The 23,211-nt window shown below is 49.0% G+C and overlaps 1 protein-coding gene across 3 annotated transcripts in view; it reads right to left on the bottom strand.

Moving 5' to 3' along the window:
• Positions 1 to 81: 81 nt before the first annotated feature.
• LOC144107462 (ADP-sugar pyrophosphatase-like) overlaps positions 82 to 23,211 on the bottom strand; it is a 34,718-nt gene continuing 11,588 nt past the window's right edge. For 2 of the 3 annotated variants that reach the window (XM_077640470.1, XM_077640467.1), the window contains exons 2-9: positions 6,764 to 6,831; positions 6,600 to 6,652; positions 5,508 to 5,615; positions 3,801 to 3,902; positions 3,648 to 3,703; positions 3,292 to 3,346; positions 2,379 to 2,432; positions 82 to 1,327 (exon numbers count right to left, since the gene is read on the bottom strand). In XM_077640470.1, the coding sequence (XP_077496596.1) occupies positions 1,185 to 1,327; positions 2,379 to 2,432; positions 3,292 to 3,346; positions 3,648 to 3,703; positions 3,801 to 3,902; positions 5,508 to 5,615; positions 6,600 to 6,652; positions 6,764 to 6,831 (639 nt within the window). In that variant the 3' untranslated portion in view covers positions 82 to 1,184. Of the gene's footprint in view, positions 1,328 to 2,378; positions 2,433 to 3,291; positions 3,347 to 3,647; positions 3,704 to 3,800; positions 3,903 to 5,507; positions 5,616 to 6,599; positions 6,653 to 6,763; positions 6,832 to 16,220; positions 16,360 to 23,211 lie in introns of those variants that run through there. The other variant, XM_077640469.1, reaches the window with a different exon arrangement.

Below are 23,211 nucleotides of genomic sequence, written 5' to 3'. Positions count from 1 at the left end.
CATGCATACATCGCGCGAGATCGTACGCTGTGGCCGCCTTTCAGCGAGCGCTCGATGCAGTGTAGGAAAGAGGGTCCTCAGTGATAAGTGACATCACTCTTTATTCACCAGTGTACACTTGGGAGCAAAGAAGGCATCATCGCATCATGTCACAAAAAGAAAAACGTGTCACCGTCTCCGCGGTTACACAACATAAAAAAAGAAAGCATGAGCAATTTGTGCACTACAGTTTTGCGCCTCGGTCTTCTCGACTCTATGGTGCGCAAAGTGACGAGTGCCTCTTCTTCGATGCGCCCGCGCACTTTTTCATGGCGGCAATGAAACAGAGTGAGTTCAGGTACCGTATAAACAAGGCAAGAAGTACGAAACAATAATAATAATTACAACAACGAAATGAAATGTGTCGAGGGGTTGGATACAAACGAACACTGCATACAAAAAAAAATACGACACTCGTATGTCACAGGTTCAACATAATACACACGCTTCACGGTGCCAGTGGACCGCCTGAACACTTCGAAAGAGAAAAATGCGTCATGTGTGCGGCTTGATTAAAAAAGTCACGGGGAAAAGACTGGCTGCTTTAAAAGATATCGGTCTTGCAAACAGGGCGGGTGGAGAGCTGTTCAGAAAATTCATCTAAACCGGTGAAGTGAGGGGGGCACATCTGCCAGACGTGATTATAACGTACTTCCTGTCTAATCGTGCAATATTACACGTCATCCTACGTTCCGAAATGCGCTTTTGTTCGGAATTAGTGTAAATTGTGGAATAGCGAATTTCTGTAGCGAGGCAGATATAGCGCAACAAATTCGCGGAGCTTCGATTAATTGGCATTACATATGTACATGAAAGACTACGAGAATTTTTTTCTTTTTTCTGAGAAACTTCGGATTCTTTGAAGAATTTTCCATAGTACTGACAACTCATCATTTACACTCAAGAACTTTGACACATTTTGTAGACATCGCTACGCTACATGCCAGGTATACGACGGGGCTATAGTCTCGATTAAGCAAAACTACCGCAGGAAGCTCGACCATGGGTGGTTTGCAAGCATTTTTGGTTCATATTTCGGATGGACAGCTTTGCGAAGCTCGCCGCTTCCAGAGAGCAGCAGCAGCCGCAGGGTCAAAGTTCAGGCGGGGTTCTCCACCGGCGGCGGCGCGAAGTGGTCCGTCCACCTAGTGGTCGATGATGTTGGTGACTATCTGGACGTCGTCGTCCTTCTCTCCGTTCCTCTCTGCGCCCATCTTGAGCCCCATGGAGAGGCCCAGGGCGAAGGCGTACACCCGCGAGTCGATGACGTAGCCGTCCTCGCTGTAGTCTGCGGACAGGTCAGCGAGACACGGGGGGGAGAAGAGTCTCATTAGGAAAAACATTCACAGCCACATCGATTTACCTAATGTGTGGGTAATGCGATATCGTTTGAAGTTGTTTTATGGCTTTACAGGAAGTGTCGTCACTTCCGGTATTGTGACGTCTACCGCGGCACAATGTAGGGGTGAATTATTACTGCAATAGCACTAGAAGCTTTGTCTGAGAAAAAGTGTCGTCCGCCATACAATTCGTCCCATTGGCTGGAGAGAACCAGCGTCACAATACCGGAAGTGAGGTCACTTCCGGTATTGTGTCACTTCCGGTATTGTGACGTCGGTTCCCTCCAGCCAATGGGACGAATTGTATGGCGGACGACACTTTTCCTCCGACAAAGCTTCTAGTGCTATCGCAGTAATAATTCACCCCTACATTGTTCCGCGGTAGATACGCAACAGGTAATGACGCCTGCTCAGCACCAGACCACCCTCTCCGAGGAGTGCGCCTGCCCGTAGGTTCATCTAGAGAATAACCTCGATTCATACATCCATTATGTTTCAGAACTGCTTAACGCAACATTGTCTTGGGGCATCAGATTAACGCTGAAGTTTTCGGTCCCGTAGTCTCACATGCAGCTGTCTCTAAAGCGACGCCAGAGAGTTCTTGAATTTCCTGCAGTCTCTGTCGTCACGGAAGAGTCTGTAAGTATAGACTTTGGCATCGCAGTGAAGCCTAATGTCTAGACGAGAGTCTGTGCTGGCGTCAAAGTAGCAAACTATTAGGAACTGAATTTTCTGGCATTCGTCGCGACATCGGCCATTTGTGCCATTCTGCAGGAATGGGTGTATTTACAGTAATAAGGAAGCGCGACATATTCTATCCCATCGTTGAAGATGTTCAGGGCTCGGGACCAAGATTTCATGCCTCTAATTTTGCACGGTATAGGCGTGAGAAGGGCGCACGATCTCGGAGCGAATAGTTAATATGGCGTCATAGTAGAAACGCCATTAAAAGGCGGGCGCTGACGTCACCAGGATACGAAGGAAAAGGTGCAGGCTTACCGTTTAACCGCTGAAGAACGTCGTTCATGGGAATCTGGACGACCTCATAGAATTCTGCGGAAAAAAAAAGTGAGAATAAGATCACTTATCTGTTCAGAAGCCTCGCAGAGTAAAAAGGGTGTAAGGACAGCTTACTCTTTTTTTACCCCTACATAGGCGTATTCGTGTTCAGAGTGAAGCCCCCTTAATTCCAATTGCTATGCTCAGCTTAAGATTTACAATTTCAAGTTAAATCGTAAAGGTGAACATTGAGAATATGTCACTACATGTTTGTAAACTCAGCAGACTGAATAAAATTATGGCCTAAAAATTTGCGCTCGAAGCCTCTTGGTAGTGTGTTTACGTCAGTCGCTGCGTCAAGTGGCGAGTTTGAAAGCAAGAGATTGTAACTTATTAAATCTAACTGAAGTCGCAGCTAAGTGACAGCAAGGTTTTCTTGCAGGCTTAGTTGATGGATGGATGGCAGGAACGCGTTTTCGTTGGAATTCAGTCTACTTGAATTTTTCGAGAGCAAAATGAGTGGATCAATTCAGCCATCGACGAAAACGTCGGTGTTAAAAACATCTGCACAGTGTGGCAATGAGCCTTGGTAGTTCTTTTCTTTTTCCTTCTTTCCTTGAAAAGTCTTCGTGGACGTAGTACAAGGGATACTACTATTTCATTACGTTGTACAGCCAGAATTCGTCTGCATTTCTTCACTGCACTGAATGTTACGCTGAGATGTAGTCAGAATCAACATATAAGTGACCACTTTGAGCTATTACACTTCAGATTATCTACCTGAGCTTACATTTGCAACAAGCCTAAAACAAGCCACTGTGCATCCGAAAGCTATTCTCTCAACACTCGTCACAAGTCGTCATAATAACGACTGCTACTCGATGGTTGCTTTAAAATCGCCCTTGACGCTCACCTCCCTCGCCGAACTTCTGCTGGGCGTTGAGGTTGCGGAGGTCATCACCGTTGACCTGCGGAATTGGAAACGCCACCGTAAGCAAACGTCACTTCGTATTTATACACAAAATTTTAGAATTTCTTAAAGAGGCTCTCGCTCTCCTATTATTACGATTAATAGCATCAACACTTTTTTGTGGCCAGTTTAATACAGACACCTCGTGCGGTTATAGTATAGGCTAATCTTTAGAAACAAACACATCGGCACAATGATAACAGGTACGGGCGAAACAAATTCTGCATCGCTGTGATTAGGGCACCAAGGTGATAGCGTTCAGTGAAGGAAGACATCACGTGACAGTCACGCGCACTTACCTCGACGGAGACGAGCTTGGTCGTGCAAGAAGTGTGGACTGGGTCTGAGGCCGTCACTGCAGAGACGACGAAGGTAGGCGCAGAGGTTAGCGCTTCGCAGACCTCCTCGTGAGGCGTGAAAAGGACATAGGCCACGAGGCAGCGCATACTCACGGGGGCTGGTCTTCTTGAGACCCGTGCATGTGTAGCCGGTCTGCGAGTTGAGGCGGCGCAAAGCAGATACCTCCGAGGTACCGTCCTGTGGCTCAACGACGCCTGCAGGAAAAGAGCACATGAAAGAGCACACGAATGGACACATGTACACTCTGAACAAAAATACACCTACACGGGAGTAAAAACGGAGTAAAGTATCCTATAGTGCACACCTTTTTATAAAAGGGCGTGCGCTAGAGAACAGTTTTACTCCCTTTGTTTAGAGTGTATACGGACATATGTACACTCTAAACAAAAATACACAGTGCACACCTTTTTATAAAAGGGTGTGCGCTAGAGGACAGTTTACTCCCCTTGTTTAGTGTGTATGGACAAATGTATGGACACACGTATCGACACACGTATCGACACACGTATGGAAACACGTATAGACACACGTATAGACACACGTATGGAAACACGTATAGACACACGTATAGACACGTATAGACACACGTATGGACACACGTATGGACACACGTATGGAAACACGTATGGACACATCTCCCGTCTGCTTTCCTAGGAACGTGACATCACATTAAAGAATAAGTAACGAATGAAAACGGCGCAGTGCGCAACGTCGACGCCGAGTCAAGAGCGTTTATGCGGAGTCTAAATGTCTGCTTACGCACTGTACCCGTGATCAGGGCGCACTGATACACGAGAGTACTGTGCACTTAAAGTTCGCATGCGAGCAGAGATTGCCCGCTGAACGACGGCATTAGTGCGGCAACACACTACAACGCCAGGTTCCGAAACACTGCACGCCAGCGAAGTCGAGTCGTGTAACCGTATTTACTTTTTATGTGTCTTGCGCACATGTAAAACCAATATTAGATACATAAATCGCATAAATAAAAAAATTGCAGTCTATCTTGTCGAAAGTAGACGAGAGCACGAAACGCTTACACCGATGCTGTTGCGGTGTCTGCGCGTAATATTCCTGTATGTTTGTGGTCCACTGAAATGAACCTTCCAGGAGCTGGTGTATACCGCAGAATTCAAATTCAAATTGCTGCTAACCCCCGCTACGCTACACCTAGAAAAACCTGTACAGCCACCTTTTTGGCCTTCCTGCCCTCCCTCGTATACGCAGACATGGAATATTGTCCCTTGTCCCGTCTCTGTTACTTTCCCCTGCTGTCCAACCTCCCCCAACTGCCTGAGTCGCCTGGTTGGCGCACCCCAACGAGGTCCTACTGCGAGCCGTGGTACGGCTTGCCATTGATATTCTAGGTTTAAATCGGTAGATTTTCAATAAAAGTGATTTCCCTCCTCCTCCGCCCATCACATCTTAGGGTGTCTGATCACCCTTGCATCGCACACTGGTCTGACGGATTAGTCTATGGCGTCATCATCACAGAGCCTGAGAAGTTATGAAGCAGACTGCGCGAGCGTTGCAGTAGAGTGGAGAGTATACAGCCATATTGAAGTCAGTGCCGAGCAACTACAGTGTCATTCGTGTAGCCTAAGGGGTTCCTGCTACCACCGCTGCTGATGAGGTATGTGAGGGCCCAAGTGATTTGCGCTTTCCTTAGCCGTCGTAGCCTACCTACGCCGTTTCGCTACTGCATCACCATCGCGCCAAGCCTGCAGCTGCGTTCGTGCACGAGTGCAGAAAGGGACAAGGAGCAAGTGAGGGCGAACAGTAAAGCGAACACAACTCACCGGCGGGGAACTCCAGGGTGAAGGCCTTCATGGAAGGCCGGTACTGCTTGACGAGCACCAGGCAGTCGTACTTGAGCATGCGGCGCAGGATGGGAAGCGCGCACACCGCTGCGAACAAAAGAAGGGGGAGAGAGAAAAAGTGAGCCACTGGCGAACGGTCCCACGTTTCTCATGCAGGGTGAGCTGCACCTGCAATCATCATCGTCGTCATCATGCGCGCTACGTCCTGACAAGTTCCCCACTCGACTTTGTGCTGCCCCCAGTTACGTTTTGCTTTATTTGGTAGCCACTCAGTCGCCGTAACAAATCATCGATTATCTACATATCTATTTATGGTTATCTGCATAACTACATATCTGTCTGCGGTTATCTGCATAAATACATATGATCCGACCATTTGCGCCTCCATTTTAGCCTAGTCAGAGCAGGAGCGTAGTCGGGACCGCAGCCTGGTCCGTACCCCAGGCTAGTGCGTGCCCCAGCCTAGTGCGTGCCCCAGCCTAGTGCGTGCCCCAGCCTAGTGCGTGCCCCAGCCTCTGCTCCGCAACCGAGAGCGGAGTCTAGTAGATGCACGGCATTCTCTTCTAGGCTCCGTTCTTACCAAGGGCTTGCTGTCAAACTTTGCTACTTGGGACCGAAGCACTCCTCCTGTGTTCGCTGTTCAAGGACAGCGACTTTTAAACCTTCTTTGCAAGTGTAGCATCGTATTACACTGCGTGCAAACTCTCGCAACGACTCTGAATACGCGCATACTACATGCAGTGGCTTCCGATGCCCTTCCCGTGCAAACTGTTCGGGCTCCCAATCCATATGAGACCACCAAAATTCATCGTACAGCACCACCTTCCTCAGCGTTGGCTCCCCACCTCGAGAGGGCTATCACTGCCTACCAGCAAAACGTGTGAACACCCCCTTATGTTACCCCCTAACCCGTTACGTCCATCACATTAAACAAGGGGAGCAATAGACGCACTGCTGGAGAGCGGGGCTGGGAGTTTTGAATGAGAATTTATTTATCTCTACGTTTTTTGTTCTCTTCCTGTCGCGTCAGACTTCCTTTCCAAGACACTTTTTGTATGCACTTGCACTTACAGTCGGACTCGGTGCTCTTGGGCTTCTGGCATCTCTCGGCCACCTCCCAGATCCTGGAAGAGGAAAGTAGTCGATCGTTCAGCAGGTGCAACGTACACAGAGAAGCAATGACCGCCAAAGTGCATTTGTGCCACTTCAGCTGATGCGATCTCCAACAAACTTACTTTTGGCTGCCTGTGGCATCCACGTACTTGTACTTGGCGAGCGACATGTGTTCGCCGCGGGCAATCTCCTGCGCAAACAAAGAAAGAAAAAACAAAGGGTGCAGTTAGTGCGGATGCATGAACTATAAAAAGAGAGGCGAAATTCTGGATGGCAGAAGTAAGCGGTCGCATCGCGTTCTGTGCAGATGGTCCGGAGGACCTGCACTAAGTTGAGTTAAGGCTGTCGCAATTGCCACTAGTTGCGACTTTTACGAAATAAAAGACTTCATGTCCTTTCTTTCTAGTGAAGAAAGAGGAAGCTTAGGCAAAAGGCATGTAACGCCTGACGCGGCATCAGCTCCCTTGTGCAGTCTGCAGTACAGTTCAAGTTAATATGCTTCACAGTAAAGGCTCGCGGCCTGCCTGACTCGCGTCACATCAGAGCAGCACAGCAGAAAAGAACATTTTATGCACGGAGAAAAATGCAAAATACAAGGTAGCGGGACTGATATACTATTGTCGCCTATAAAATAAAAGTGGGTAGTATATGACAGCTACAATATAAACGCGCCAGAACATCAGATCCTCAACGTTTAGGATTTTACATGTGGTTTTGCATCAAACAGCGTTCGGTAATATCTTCAAAAGTTATCTGACACACACTGAAGTCAATTTCACATGGAACAGTATTTAACATACTGTTTCATGTAACATACTGTATAACTAATGCGGGCAAACGCTCCGCTTCTGGGACACTTAAATATTACATGAATGCAAGTTTGAAGCGACATATCTGTGGCCTAGCAGAAATACGTCGCCACGCACACAAGCACCCACAATAGTGAACTGCAGTATTACCATTTAGAATGTCCAGACCAGCATCTTGAAGGTAACTGAGAAGAAATATTTTCATCGCCCCTTATGGTAAACGGCACCTCTTAATTCTACAGTTCACGTCCCATTTGATGGCGAAATATATTTAGTTCCTGCCCGTCTGCTCAAACGACAGTAGAAATAGCTCCAGAGTCAAGAATAGCCCAGCCAACAGCCATGCAGTCATCCTCTTCCTCTTGCCAGCAAACCGCGCTCGCTCCACTTATTCCGAGTGCGCACTTCCTGGAATACCTAATGCGCACTCAAGATTGGAGTCTGTTGACTTTCCGCTTGAGCGTGCCGTCACTATCCTCCTTATCTGTTCACCATCTCCGGCCGTTGCTGATGAGTGTCCGGGAAGTGCCCTGCCTCATGCACACACACGGCGATACCCAGCGTTCCAGGTGAAGAGCTACAGAGCCTTATCGACGAAGACAATAAAAATTGCGCACTGCCGAAGAGCAGTGCAAACCGATTAGCAAGTCAAGCGGCGCTCCACGTACGCAAAGTGCCCCATTTTGTTTCATTCCCCCCCCCCCCCCCCCCCCGGTGTCGCTATGTGTGGGCCGTGCGACAGGTGGCACTCGTTACAGAGGGCCGAGGACTCGCCGGACTTCCGCGACCAAGATAACAGCGGCGACGCCAGCACGCGCTCGATGTGTAATCGTCGCCGGCACGTCTCTTTCCCGGCGGCGGCGTCTCCTGTGGTAGTTTGCATGTCGGTCTTTTTCGGTTGCCACGGTAAGTGGAAACCACTCGTGGACGGAAAGATACCGAGACGCGCCACCGCCGGGCCTGTCTCGTCTTTCTTTCTTCGTCTTTTGGAGTTTATCTGGAGATGTTGACTATAACGCCGCGAGCAGCAGCTGCAAATCTCCACCCAGGAAGCGAGCACGTGATTATGCAGATACGAAACATCTGTCTGCGTTGCTTTGTGCGCGGGCCTCCAGGCAGGAGCGCCTTGCGGCAATGGCTTCACGCCTGGACGAGTTGCAATGATGCCGCCTACAGTTGCGTTACGCTATTAGGAAAGACTCAGAGTGGCCCCTACAAAAATTTATTTAGACAGTCTATAGACTGTCCATAAACTTCAGTCTATAAACTATATAGAATCTCTATAGACAATCCCTGGAGAACAGTCAATAGGCAATACAGGTCTACACATCCTGTGTATATAGATAGCCTTTAAATTCATGGCCATACACTTTTATTAGACTTTTGTCTATAAACAGTCTATAGACTATGAATAGAGAGAAAGGAATATCTATAGGAGTCTATAAAGGTCTATTGACTGTCCTATAGACCATTTTGTAAGGGTATATATACTCTGCATACACCCAGTCGGGGTACAGCAGACCACGTGGCGGCTTTGCCTTAGCCAGGTTTGGCCGAGCCCCAGGCAGATTTTCTAAACGGACCGTCTCTAAATTTGTCGAATATATTTGACAGCGGACGCAAAGGGTCACTAGACGGCGCCATAAATGTATGCTATAACACATGACGGCGCTGTAATAATCGTATGACTAATATTTTTTTTAAGTCAGAATTAGGCGTTTGCCTCTCTCGATCCAGCAAGTTGTTCGGTCGAGAGCCCGAGTCGTTGACCACTGAGATGGCATATAGCGCCTTCTTGCATAACGGGAATTTCAGGAGAGCTATCAAATTAACACGCTCCTTGCACATTATTCTTACGCACACGCGTGCATTACTACGTACGACTTTTGGAGGAACAACATTCTGTAATGGCCGCCCATATATCCCATCCCGTCAGCGGAACAGCGAATGCCTAGAAGCTTCTAGTCGAAGTATCCGTTAAGCTCCTTGCTAGCCTAAACGGAACAACTGACAGATCAGGAAAGTTTAGGCCCCCAAACTATCTACAGGTTCGAACAAAACAGAAGTGATTAACGAGACATTCTTTCTGGACTACGGCGGTAATACACTACAGATAACTTCAGCGTTTGAAGTACACGCAGACCGGCTTCGAAGTCCGATTAGAACAGGCGGAGACCGGTCACCTTGTTTACATGTATACCCTAAGATCCCACAATCAAACGCGACAGCACAACTCGACGTTCGCTCTGGTCGCATCTGGACGAGCTTTTTAGTCGCGCTATCTGCTCTCACATGCCGCGCCTCACGTGTCCACTTGCAGAGCAAACAAGCTCGAGCGCCCACGTGTATCCGCAGATTCCCCCTTTGTTTGTTATCCACTTTACTTGACGCTATGCCGCACTATACGGCGTTATCACTTACGCAATATAGACTCACTTTCCGGCGCGTCTAAACTTGGCCGCCGGCTCCACAACAGCGTAGTCCATCCAACACCCTCTCAATGCTATTTAGAGGGTGTTGGTCCATCCCCTCTCCGCGGCGGCATCATTTGTGCAGCACGTGATGTCGAGGGGACAGGCAGCTCGCTTCCGCGAAACCTTGGCAGTGAACGCGTTGTAACGCTGGCTCCGCTAGCGTTGGCCGGTTCTCGCTGACTGCTAATCTCAGACGGCCGTTCTGCGGGTAGCCTTGACCGCCCGAAGCTCTTCTCGCAGACCCTCCTCCTCCTCCTCCTGCTCTCCCCCTTTTCCACACCTTATTCGATACTTTCAGCCAGCGTTACCCTCACGATCGCTGTAAGGGGAAATCCGCAGATGCCTCGAGTTTTTCGCCGCCATTGTTGTTGTTGTAATTGACGCTGCGAGGTTAGAAAAGCAGGTGATACCGTGGTCACGGGCTCTGGAGGACCTTGCAGATAGAGGCGGCTGGCGCCACTCCACGCTTTGCAACATACTATACACAGAGCGACAGCTGTGATAGCGATGCGTACGTAACTTTCTGTGAGCCAAACGGCTTCGCACTCTCAAGCTAGCTAATGTCTTCCTCTTACTTTTCCTTCTCCTCGCGCTCACCTCAGGCGTATAGTATTTCAGCTTTTGTTATGTCATGCGGCTTTTATAGGGTTTAAAAGTTGCACGTAGTACATACGTGGGATACGACGGGCACCGTAGCGGAGTGCTCCGGATCAATTTCGACCGCCTAGCTACGATTCTCCGCTGACATTGCACAGTACACGGGGAGTCTTTGGAATGTAGCCGAACGCCACAGCCAGTGCGACCGAAAAGATACGCAAGGTACACCAGCAAAACTTTGGGTACTACCGAATACTACTGTTGTAGATAAACGGTCCCACCTATCGCTTGCAATTTGTCAGGGTGGAATATTCCATCTGCTATTTCTGTTCTTACGGTAGCTCCAATAGAAGCCGACGTTTTCAATCGGGACTATCTCCTTTTTGGTCTACTGTACATTCTCTTCTTGCAGACTCAGCTGGATAGCATATCTTCTTATCTACGCGGTCATTAATGTAGTGTATTCTTATAAAGAGAACTTTTTTATTGTTATTGTGGTAAGCTTTGCGATGAAGACTCAAAAGTGGGTCCGAGGAAATACAGTGTGGAAACCAAGGTACGCATTTCTACATTTAAACCCCCCCTTCACATGGCTTGCGATAATGTTATCAAGACAGACATGTGCAATGTCAAGAATGCTTCCCTAAAAGTGGGACAGAGTCATTATTTGATCTTATTCTGAGAATCTCGATGCTTTTTTTTACTATGATTATTCTGAGTATGATTATTATGAGCTTGATTATTCTGGTAGCGAAGTCATCGCTTGAATCGCATAACGCGGCGCTCGCGAAGTGTACGCAGAAAAGCTGGAGCAAAGTAGATGCATTCCAACACAAGCATAACCGAACGAACTATAGCCGAGAAGATTGGGTCAAATACCCGCATAGCAGTTGTTACTGTGGTATAAGCGTTTCTTTGTAGATTCTTTCTTTCTTTGACTTTCTTCTCTAATACCCATTTGCTTAACTATTCGCTCTATCTCTAATGCCCATTTGCCTAACTCTTCGCACTATCTCTAATACCAATTTGCCTAACTCTTCGCGATATCTATAGTACCAATTTGCTTAACTCTTCGCGATATCTATAATACCAATTTGCTTAACTCTTCGCGATATCTCTAATACCCATTAGCTTAACTCTTCGCGATATCCTAATACCCATTCGCTTAACTCTTCGCACTATCTCAGAACCTTTTTAAAGCAAATGTGCAACCGATTACGCTGGTCATGCCTTATTGAAAGAGACATGAATAAATTGAATGAGAAGACTGCAAAAGGTTCCTCTCCTGCTTGAATACGAAGTGCATATTCCGCCGCACTGCGGCGAACTTTCGAAACACGCAAGTTTAAGGGAATTTAAATATGTAGGAAACATCAGTGAAAATTTTTTGCAGGCAGAAGTGGTGGAACAAAGAAGTTCGACAGGAGATAAGGCTGCCGAAACGGTCGACTCATCATAAGCACGATGCACGTATACAACCACACCGTCACATGTACATGCAAGATGCATGTAAAGAGAATTAAATGATGCAGCAGTGATAAGATACTGCACGCAGTGCACAGAGAGGTAAAGAGGGAAAAAAGAGGTCGATAAGGAGCATGTAGCTGCCGAAACCGTCTACTCTTGCTTGTCTAAAAAGAAGTGCAAAGAATGTAGAATCTTGAGGGTTCGCACTCACGACAGACAAAGGAATAGAGGCAAAAATGTTTGATAGCGGATACAGCTAGCTCCACATGTGCTTGTGTGAAGAGGATAGCATAGGGCCATTAAGAAATGAAGCTTACAGATAACGCCATGCAGTGCTATGTACTCAGATAAAAACGGCATACAAAGAAAATTCGATTCAGCTATCGGCAATAGACATCCTGCCGAAACTGTCCACATGACGCTCATCGAGGCCATTAAGACATCGTGTGTGTAGATAACGCTGTACACGTCTCGTAGGCACTTAAGGGACAGGATTCAGAGGAAGTTCGATTAGAGATAAGGCTTCCTAAATCGTCCGCTTCTGCTTCTGCGCTTACAGCACGGTTGCGCTACGCTACGTGCAGCGTACAACGAAGACAACCGAACCACGATACGAGAGAAAGAGAATTTAGGAGAAAGATTATTGGGAGAGATAAGGCGATAGAGTGTAGAGGTGAAAGAGGAGGCCGATAAAGGGCGGCCAGCGCTCAGGGGTGCGAAGTTCACGTTCCCAGGAGCCGTTGCCAACGTCCGCTAGCTCTAACGTTAGTCTTCCTTTTTGTGGCTTCTGTTCAGACCTCTTGAGCGGTGTCTTATCGAGCCTCGTGGAACGCGCTCTTCTCCCAAATTTGTACTCGTGACTGCACAGTTTGTATTGGAATTCTCTTCTTGCGCCAACTAGAGGTGACAAAATACTCGTCGGGCGCGATGTTTCGCCCGCACGCGAACAGACTTAGCAGACAACCGTTATCAAACGCTCGTGCATGACGACATCGAATTTAAGAGGATAAGTTGCGTTTTCGACCAGAGAAATGAAGCGGTGATGCGGATTGTTTACTTTTATGCCAAATATTCGGGCAACTGTTGCTTCCGTAAGCAATTTCCAGGACGGTAGACTATTCGAAAAACGCATAGACAAGTCACTCAGAATTGATCCTACTATAAGTTTATACAGTGGAGTGTTTTAGCATAGCAAGGACGCATTGGCGTAGATGCGCACTGCAGAAGACTTACTCGCGAAAAATTTCTCCCACGAGGGGAAAAAATTCCGCGAACTGTGTAAACAATTTCTCTCTATAGGCCAATCACCCGCCGCGGTGGCTCAGCGGTGAGAGCGCTCGGCTACTGATCCGGAGTTCCCGGGTTGGAACCCGACCGTGGCGGCTGCGTTTTTATGGAGGCAAAACGCTAAGGCGCCCGTGTGCTGTGCGATGTCAGTGCACTTTAAAGATCCCCAGGTGGTCGAAATTATTCCGGAGCCCTCCACTACGACACCTCTTTCTTCTTTCACTCTCTCCTTTATCCCTTCCCTTACGGCGCGGTTCAGGTGCCCGCCGATTATGAGACAGATACTGTGCCATTTCCGTTCCCACAAAACAAATTATTATTATTATTATTATTATTATTATTATTATTATTATTATTATTATTATTATTATTATTATTATTATTATTATTATTATTATTATTATTATTATTATTGGCAAAGCCCTCGCCCCGTCATTGAAATCTCTGGGAACCAACCAGCGACAAGAACAACAGCTGCGAGAGCTCGTAATGGCTTTATGGGAATAAACTGCTATACACGCGCAGTTGCAAGGTGTGGAGGAAGGTGGGAGGCGCTATTGCTACTGCGTGTGCGCAGTAGGCCTACGTTAATCCACTATACGTATGCGCTAATACGTCTCTGCTATGCGAGTTCCCGCTAGCAACTCTAACGGTGAAGAGTGCAATGCTCTCTGCTCTTCACGGTACACGCTTATATTCGAAGACCAAAGTGTTACGCTTTGTCGACTAGTAGCTTTAGTCCCGGCAACTTCACAATTTCGGTATTGATGTCCAATCTATGCTCTCATTTCGTCCGACACATTTAGAATAGGTTTGCATAGTTCGTTCGCCAACGGTACCGCGGAGACGAAGCAGCCAAGACGAGCTTTGCTCCAAACTCCTCTGGTTTACGAATATAGTGCTAATCTGTTGATCGCCTTGTCAACGTGTACGCTGTCTCCTTACGAGCAAAATCTCATCGCGGAGGATCGCTCTGCTGTGCGTTTCAACTTAGGCTGAAGGGTTGTAAACGGCCACACTGGTCTCATGCATGCAGATTTTCGACACATGTCATTAAATAACAAGAGCAGAACTGATGACACAACTCTGTTAAAACGCTGAATCGGCCAATCGGGCATGTCACGGCGGGACTATGATGTGTTTCGGACACCTATGCCTCGGAGCCCCGACGAACACGTTCAGGCAGTGGTCCAGCGCTTGTTCGATGTGGACTGGCAAAATCTGTCGAAGGCTGCACCATATGCGAAGAGATTCTTGTCAACGTCTGGTAGAGGTAGTACCTTGCCGCGCCTTTTGGCTTCCCGCTCTGTGGAAGACGGCTCCCGATAGCGGCCGAATATTGGTCTCGGAAGCAAACGCCGACAGCGATCTACTGGGCAGAGAATACTCCGAAAGCCGTGAGCAATACAGATCATGCATTCTCAGATAACTGCACTCCGTGCGAGAAAAGCAACGACACCTTCGGCGAGGACGGAAAACCTGAACCGCGCGAGGTACGAGGTCCTGTACCACACTAGAAAGCATTTGAGATTTTGTAAAAGATTCGTGTGATGAGCCAGTAAAGCGCACATGAGCCTTGCTGTGCACCATGCACTGCAGAAGCACCGACGTGTCAGACAACGAGCCAGAGTAGCCAAAAGTCCCTAAAGGTCCAAGACATCCTCGCTCAAAGACCAAGGTCCTATTCGTAGCACTAGCTATAACAATCGCCTTAACACACTACATCGATAACAACAAATGACTTCCTGAGAAGACGCACCATGATTACGAGGCATAGGCAGTTACGGCGGACGCCAAGCACTTGAAGAACAAGTGCAGCTTATAACGAAGCTTCTCTAGACCCCGCTTCACAATTTGTTTCGCACGATCTGTCACGGCCCTTTACCAATAACGGCGTGTGAGAAATGGTCTCGGCTTCCTATCAGCATCTCAACTAGCTCGAAGCAAAGAGCTACCGAGGATTCCCAGCGGCGTGCCCCGAGGCCTAAATATGACTTCTTCCTCCTTAAAGACTGGGCCGCGGCAGCAGCCCATGCCAGAGTCTAAGGCGCGGGACATCGTTCACTAACTCTGGTGACCCCAATGATGACTAGTACTGTCATCGGATGGCTACTAGCAACTACAGTCCACACAACAGCCCACATGTCGTGGACGACTAGTCACCCGACGAGCGGACAGGGCGCCCATGACATACCCCCAAAGCTACTGATTTCTGTCCATCCCAATGTGTCCTTGCAGCGGTTGTCACTGTGACAGGAAACTGGGTGGTCGGATGCAATGCGGTTCTCCGTGCTGCAGTTCCTTATGCGCATGAATTCCGCCAGCATTTTTAACTCGAGTGCGCACATCATATCACGCTTAGTTCCACGTCTGCATCCCAACCGAGGATTTGCAATAACCGTACACATGAACAGTCAAAGAAAAATGGACATTGCGACAACAGGTCGGGCAATGAGAAAATTCAAAATTCCCAATGGTAACTGCATCCGGAGCGAAGAAAAGTAAATGTAGGGGATGGGTTTGGAGGTTTCAGGAAGCAGTTCACTGACAGCAGTCAGTGAACAGCACACGCCAGGTATCAGTCCTTACAGTCGTCATCCCAATGAAGAAAATGAAAAGACCGCACACGAGTACCACAGTCCTATGAAAATAAAAGCCTTGCAACAACAGCAGTATCGACACGGAGGAAAGCACCAAATTCAGGAAAGGAAACAACTGAAAAAAAAAATGTCAGGAAGGGGTACGGGGGCTTCAGGGGAGAACTTCGCTGGTAGCAGTCAGTGGAAGTGCGCGCCAGTTAGCAGTCAACAACGACAAAGAAAACGTAATAGCCACACGCAGTCTGTGTATTCCGAGGCAAATGAAGTCACTGCAACAGCAACTGCAGCAGTAGTGTGCATGGTCCAGAACCTAAGTCGGAATACCACAAAGCCAAAAGGACTGACCTCTTCCGAGATGGGAGGCATCACGAAGAAGCTGTGGCAAAGCAGAGTGGAGGTGTCTTCAGAGACCACGATGACGGCGCCGACACGGACGAACGCGAACTGACGGCTCGGCCCGCGCTACCCCGGAACTTATAGCCGCGCGGGTGGTGGTGGCAATCGGTTCGCCACTGCCCACGGCCGGACGCACGTCTCCATATCATAAGGCACCGACCACTTATCTCCCCCTCGACGCTCTCCCCTTCCCCGCTTTGAAGAGGGCGCTGACGTGAAGAGTACGCGAGATTACGCAAATGCGAGGAAAGACGGGCAACTGAAAACCCTCCGCGACCGAAGGTGACTGCACCGTTTCGGGCCGCGCGCGACACCGAAAAGGAATGCGTCCTGTCACGTCCTTTCTCGCTCTTAATCTCTCGGCAACGAATCTTATCTTGAGCACCGCCATGGTTTCCGTTCCTCGCCTGCTGGATGCCTGTCTTAGCTACGCCGAGATTTGTTTTGTTTTTTTTTCAACAGCCAGATAGCGGCCTTGTTTTCCCCATGTCATCATCAGCGGAATCTGAGACTCCTTTATAAACCCTGACGTTGCAGATTATAAGCTGTGCTTTGAACCTTCATCCTTCAATATGAAATATTCATCTTTTCGTTTCTGGTGTTTTCACAGAAAAAAGTTAGGTCAAGAAATAGTGCATTCGCCTTCCCGCTCCTTCCAGGCCACTGTCATCCCTCTCATTGAAGCGTGCACTCATTTCTCACTGAACGTTTTGGACAATGTGAACCAGAAGCACTCAAGCGTTATAAATTCGACCCTGCCATTTATACACTGAAACCGGCTTGAACTGCATGTTAGAACAGCCTGATAATCTAAGCAAAAAGATAAGTGTTCTGAAATTGTACGTGAGAGATACGTCCGCTTGAGCCACATGTCGGAGTCGTGCTGACATTGGAATCGAGATATGCGCGAGTCCTTGTTTTACGATTTATCATTTAGTATCGTAAATTTTTTTTATTGAAGCAGATTTATCGCTTGGAAAGCGCCTTGGCCGCTTATATGACAGTGGTTGATACGCGGCGCGCCTGCTTCGCGGATTGTTGCTGCGATTGTTGCGAACAGCATTCTCCGTGGGCGGTTTTGATGCTAGCGACCTCTAACAGATCTTTATTCCGTCGCATCACTATTTCCTTGATATCGACAGATACAAGCATCAACAATTGAAACTGTAAATCAATAAGGAAGTTGGATAATATTGCTTCACTGGCTGCATGGTTATGAGGATACATTAACGATCCGAAATTTTGGGGTAGGTCAAATTTACCTTGAACGGCAATGAGTTGTCTTCTACAAACGCCGTTCTTCAAAAATCCGCGGCGATCTAATGGCGGAGCGTTAAACTGTCGTAAATACACGGCAGACTGAAAGAAGTCTAAGTAACATGCCGCATATACTTAATCTGCAGTGTCATGTACGTGGAAGAGGTAGTTCTAGAGCCGCAGTCCTAACTCTTTCACCAATCATGTTCCGGCATTTCAAGCACGCCTCAGAGGCTACCGACGAAGCCTGTCCACTTGTTGCAAGCTTCGGCTTTTCCACGTTGCACGTGGTGACGCTGTCCAAGTTTCCAACCCCTGACTGTGACACTTCGACATGCTGGCAGTTCCGCGCCCTTAATGGCGATAAGGTAGAAAGCGCCGGACAACTACTTCCGCCGGCGGTCCGGGTCGTTTATGTCAACAATGTCCCGCGAGGCCATCTTTACGGCCCCGTGGATTGGAGTCGCGCCGTGTGGCCGAGCGACCTGACGGCGATAGCGGCTTCGCGCGAAACAGGGCTCCAGATATATGTGTGTCAAGGAGGGCGAGTCGTCCAGAAAGCAGCGGAAACCACGCAGTGACCTAAAAATGTGTTTTCCCGTCGGCATGTGCAGTCACGTTCACTCCTTATATGCACTGCAGCACTGTGCTTAGACTAAAGAAACCCGAGGTGTTGCGAACCTGGCAGCGCACTTCTGCTGAGCTTGCTAAGCTTAGCAAGCATAGTTCTTGACTCAGACAAGAGCGAATCTCAAGTTGGGCTTGCAAACTCAAATCGAAAATCAGTGAAATCGAAACTTTACGTTCGCGGCGATGGAACATCGTGAGAGCCCACAGGAACTCTCGAGGAGCACCTTGAGTGCCCACAGGAACTTTCGAGGAACATCTTGAGTGCCCAGAGGACCTCTCGAAGAACATCTTGACGGCCCACAAGAACTCTCGAGGAACATCTTGAGGGCCGATAACAATCTAACAAGTCCAGTAGGCTTGTTCCACTTGTTCACGCGAGGAACACCGTGCTACCTGTTTTACGGCGGGTACCAAAGGCAAAAGTGACTAAAGTACGAACTGAGATGCGAAATAATAATCAGAATAAAAACAAAGACGAGAGGAAAATTCGCGAGACTCTTGGTTACTGTAGCGATGAAAATCGCCAGGCCCAGTGAGGGCTGAAGCATAGAGAGTACAGATAGCCTGCTACGGCTCTTACTCGCTCAACTGCGTGCTTTCAAGAAGCAGGAATGGACACGAAAAGTGCGTCGCCGTGTAATACTTGGCCGGCGATCCAGGCGCCTGCGCGTCCTTGATAATAAAGAGCTGCCACCACGACCTGTCAGACGGCCACGGTTCGTGGATGACAGATGGTGCACTCCACTTTGCGCCGGCCCGATAAGATTAGCGCAGCACGCAATGGCTGCGCAGCCCACTCGCGGTCGTGCAGGGGACAGCAGCGTACGTGCACGACTCCACGCGACCTCTTTGTCGCCGTCGGAGATAGCGGTGCGCAGATGCGCGCCTAAACTGCGCGGGCTATGTATAGCTTACGCGACCGAATCTCTCAACGCACCTCTGGCTGATTCGTTTTTTTTTCGCCGCTGCTTTGCGCTATATTGCTCGGGGAAAAAGTTTAACGGGCGTTCAGAGAGGGGGCGTGGGTTTTAGCATACGCCGAGTTTGCAAGGGGGATTTCAAAGAAAACATGCGACTAGGGAATAAGAGCGGGGTGCCGCTGAGAGTCCATTTAACTGCGACCGATAATGGGTCGTATGTTACATGACCCATTGTTCGCATAAGCCATTTAAGTGGGCCTGTGAACCGTGGCCTCATTTAAATGGGGTGTCTGGCTGCGAAATACTGCCCCCAATTTCTGTCAAAGCTTATTCTTGGGCTAGTTTTGGCATGACAACTTGGTGTAGGCGGCGCTTAGAGACGACTACTGTATGACAGACTGGGCATGTCGCCACCTCCAGCTAGCCCCAATAGTACACTGCGAACTGTTTGTTTAACCCTGACTTCGCCCCTAACCGCAGTTTACACAACGCTGTCAGACGTGCCGCTGTCTGCCGGGGCGTACAGAAGCGATAGCGACAGCTACGTCGCATCCACCCCCTCTTCAGCGAGATCATCTGCTGCTAAACCTGCCCGAATCACGTGGCTATGATTCTTTGAACAGCTGCTCCCAGGCCCTCAAGGCTTCGATGACCACAGCTCGCCCGGATAGCACTGCTTCAGGCGAGCGGTTGGACGCCATAATTTTCACTTACGACATATCGCGACGACAACGCCGTTTGCCAGGAGAATGTCCCCCGTACAACCATCGTTACACAAGAACTACAGTGCACAGCATTGGAACAGTCCTCGGGGAAAGTAAGGACGGTCAGCACAGCGGTTTTGCGAGGTTTCCATTCTGCCGTTATTGGACACATCACTATAATTTGATGTTGGCCGCACTTCGATGGAGGCGAGATGTAAACGCGTCCCCTTGTGCTGCCAGGTGCCAGTGCACGTCTAAGAACACCAAGTGGCTTATATCAATCTGGTGCCTACCATTGCGGCATCCCTTCTAGGCCAGATGGAACTTGGAGACGTTAACCGCCCGTGCCACCACCATATGCCATACCACACGAAGAGCCGATTCTTGCAGGCTATAGGTGATGGCGGCGTGAAAATCTTTTATTTACACTTTTAGGAGCGAGCGATTGACGTGGTCGGGGTCCCTAATCCGGGATTCCAACCATGTCCATCGCTCGTTTTTATACTAAGGCGCATGTTTTCTGTTGGTAGCTCACGCAAAGCCGATTAATAAGAGCGCATATGTAAGCTTTATTAGGTCCTTTACAAGCGTTTTCGTGACGCAATTGAGCATAGCTAGGGCAGCCATACAGAGCTGGGGCTTTTTACGGAAGTATTTGATTACTTTAATCTGGTTTAAAACAGTAGTGCGAGACAGACCGGAGTTTGAATCTCTGTCTCGGGAACTCCATAACGTGACAGTAATTAACAGTCAAGGACAAGGGTGCCCATCGCCTCTACTGCGCTCATTACACTAACAATTGTGCGCACTCTTCGTCATAGTCATGCCGAAGTGCATGAATTTTCGATACAACTTAGCGAGCGAGGCAAGCTGTCCTCGGCGACTCAACTCGATTTTTAACGATAGCCCCAATCAGAAATATCGCGATTTAAAATCAGAACTTCCCAACCTTCTCCAAATCTTATGTGTGTTAAAATGGCACAAATGAAAGGCGAAAAAAAAACATCGTGTGTGCTAAATGGATCGAAGCCCTTCGTCTGTGGTGTGTACACTTAGTAATGGGAAGTCCACGAGCCAGCCTTGGCTGTGCTGCTGTCGTTCAGTGGGCCTGGTCACTTCGCAAAAGCGTCCTTCGTCCACGCCGTCGTTGCAGTTCCTCCTTCCGTCGCACACTTGTCCTGGAAACAGGCACTGCCCGTCCAGGCCCGGGAAGCGAACCTGGCCGACATAGCAACTTAAAGAAGACGCGCTGCTGATCCTGCTAGAAGTCGCAGTGGCATGCATCGCGGTTCTTTTCATAGGTGGGAGCGATGTTATCTCGACAGCAGATCCGTGGGCATCAGTAGTTCTCATCGTCGTTCGGCCACTCACCGCTTGTCCAAGCCAGCGCCACAGTCGACTTCACCGTCGCAGAGGTGCCGTTCAGGGTAGCAGCGTCCGGAACATGTGAAGCTCTTCGCTGAACAGACGGGGCCCTCAGAAGTGCACGCAAGTTCGTCCTCGTTATTTCCGCACTGGTCAACGTCATCGCACATCAGAGAAAGTTTAATGCACTTTCCATTCTTGCATTGGGACTATGTATCTTCACAAGTCCCTGCCACGTCGTGTGGCAAGCCAGGAACGAGCGCCTTCGCCAGCAGGACGGTCACGATAGCAGTCATGCTTCTTCCGTAAGTGTATCTCCGAGAACGTTCAGGGCGCGCCTACTGGTTGGCCGCCGCAACGTGAGAGGGCGCATATCGGTGCATTGCTTGCAAAAGAGAACCACTTCAGCAACGTATGCACAGAACCTTAGCGATCCATACTGAGGTAATGCGGTTGGTCCTCAATCCTTTCAAGGCACGATGCAGCAGCTCTGCATCGTGCAACTCAGCGATGGGCCTCGAGTGCCTTGGTGATAGCACGTCCTCTTTCAAGAGCCTCAGCGAAGTTTTTTTTGTTTGTTTTAGTGCGCACCCCCGTAAAACGCTCAGCAGGTCTCAACTGTAGTTCTATCCCCACAGGGGGACCGTTGCTACTGTGTTGCAGACTGGTCCACGGGGGAGATCAGAAAGTGGAAGGTACCCTCACTCATTTTAGCATGTATGCACACATACAACAGTGCGGGGCCTTTTTCCAAATCAGGTGGAAGTTGAAAGCTCAAGAAACAGATGAACGGGCGAAATATTTAAAAGACCTTCTACATGACTGGACGTTAAAGGGCATATTGCTAAGTGTCATGGTCCGCATGGCGTCCCTGCCCCTCTCCATATTCTCTCAAACCTCCATGCGTAAACCTTTACCCTTCCGCCCGAGTAGTGGAACATCCTCGCGAACACGCACTCCCAAGCCCATGTATCCACAATGGCTCGGCCACACAGTGACATCGTTTTGGTGAGCAGCCGAACACTAACTCTTGGTAGTTCATACGATAGCAGTGACGACGTCTTTTACCGAGGAGAGAGCCCCCCACGCACTTATCGCTGTAGAGATCATGGACAAACCTCGGCTCGACCTCGGAACGAGCCGAGAAAAAAGGCGACAACCTTCTCCTGGACCGATAAGAAGGATCGCCGCGTCACTGCCGTCCGGAACTTTCGCAGTCGGCAGCGCCGCGGAATATAGTGGACAACAGCAGTACAATTGGATTAGGAACTGTGGGGTACAGCATAGTGAAGTGTACCCGGTTTTGTTTGTTACCGTTTCTCCGCACAACGCATCTAGATGACCTTAAAAAGAGGAAAAGGCAGACTAATCGGGTAGTTAGAAGGCGCGCTCTCTTCGGCGAGCTACCAGAGCTCGCTGCGCCTGATTTCTGCAGGCTGTTGTAGAAGCTGAGGTCGCCAGGCAAAAGTGATGCGAATAATAAAGTACTCGCCGGGCACGAGTAAACCATTGCTTCTAATGTAAACTCTCACCTGACATCAGAGGGGTGCTGCAGTGTCAGCTTAGCCAGCGAACATGGCGGATGTTGAAAGAGCAGTATAGCCGCACTGTTTGCGTGTCCGTGTGTATTACAACGGTTTAACCAGGGCGCAAATGTATATTACCGGCATTGCTTTGTCCCCAGGGGGTGTCGGGCTTACCGGCCGCACAACCTTCCCCTCTAGGTTGGCTAGAGGAAGAGAGTAATGCCCCCCTTTTCTCATTTGCAGACGTTACAGGTATAACCCAAGAGGAAAACATGGAGTCTGTAAGAAGGACTACCGGTAAGCCTCCCAAGTCCTTCAGACCATGCTTCCACATGCATAGAACTGATACTTAAAGCATGAAAACAAATTAAGGCGCTCTCATGTTTCACACTCGACACGCGGTCAGCGCGACGCAGTCTCCCTTGAACGCCGTACACATTGAAGGTCGCGTGGTGCCCGTGACCGAACAGCCCGAATGGGCACTGACTATCCAGAGAGCGAACGACCGGCACCCTGTTCCCAGATGGTGGTCATCGTC

Source organism: Amblyomma americanum, chromosome 10, assembly GCF_052857255.1.
Source record: "Amblyomma americanum isolate KBUSLIRL-KWMA chromosome 10, ASM5285725v1, whole genome shotgun sequence".
Lineage (NCBI taxonomy): Eukaryota > Metazoa > Arthropoda > Arachnida > Ixodida > Ixodidae > Amblyomma > Amblyomma americanum.
The sequence above is the reverse complement of the archived record's forward strand: the minus strand, read 5'-3'. Positions and strand labels throughout refer to the sequence as shown.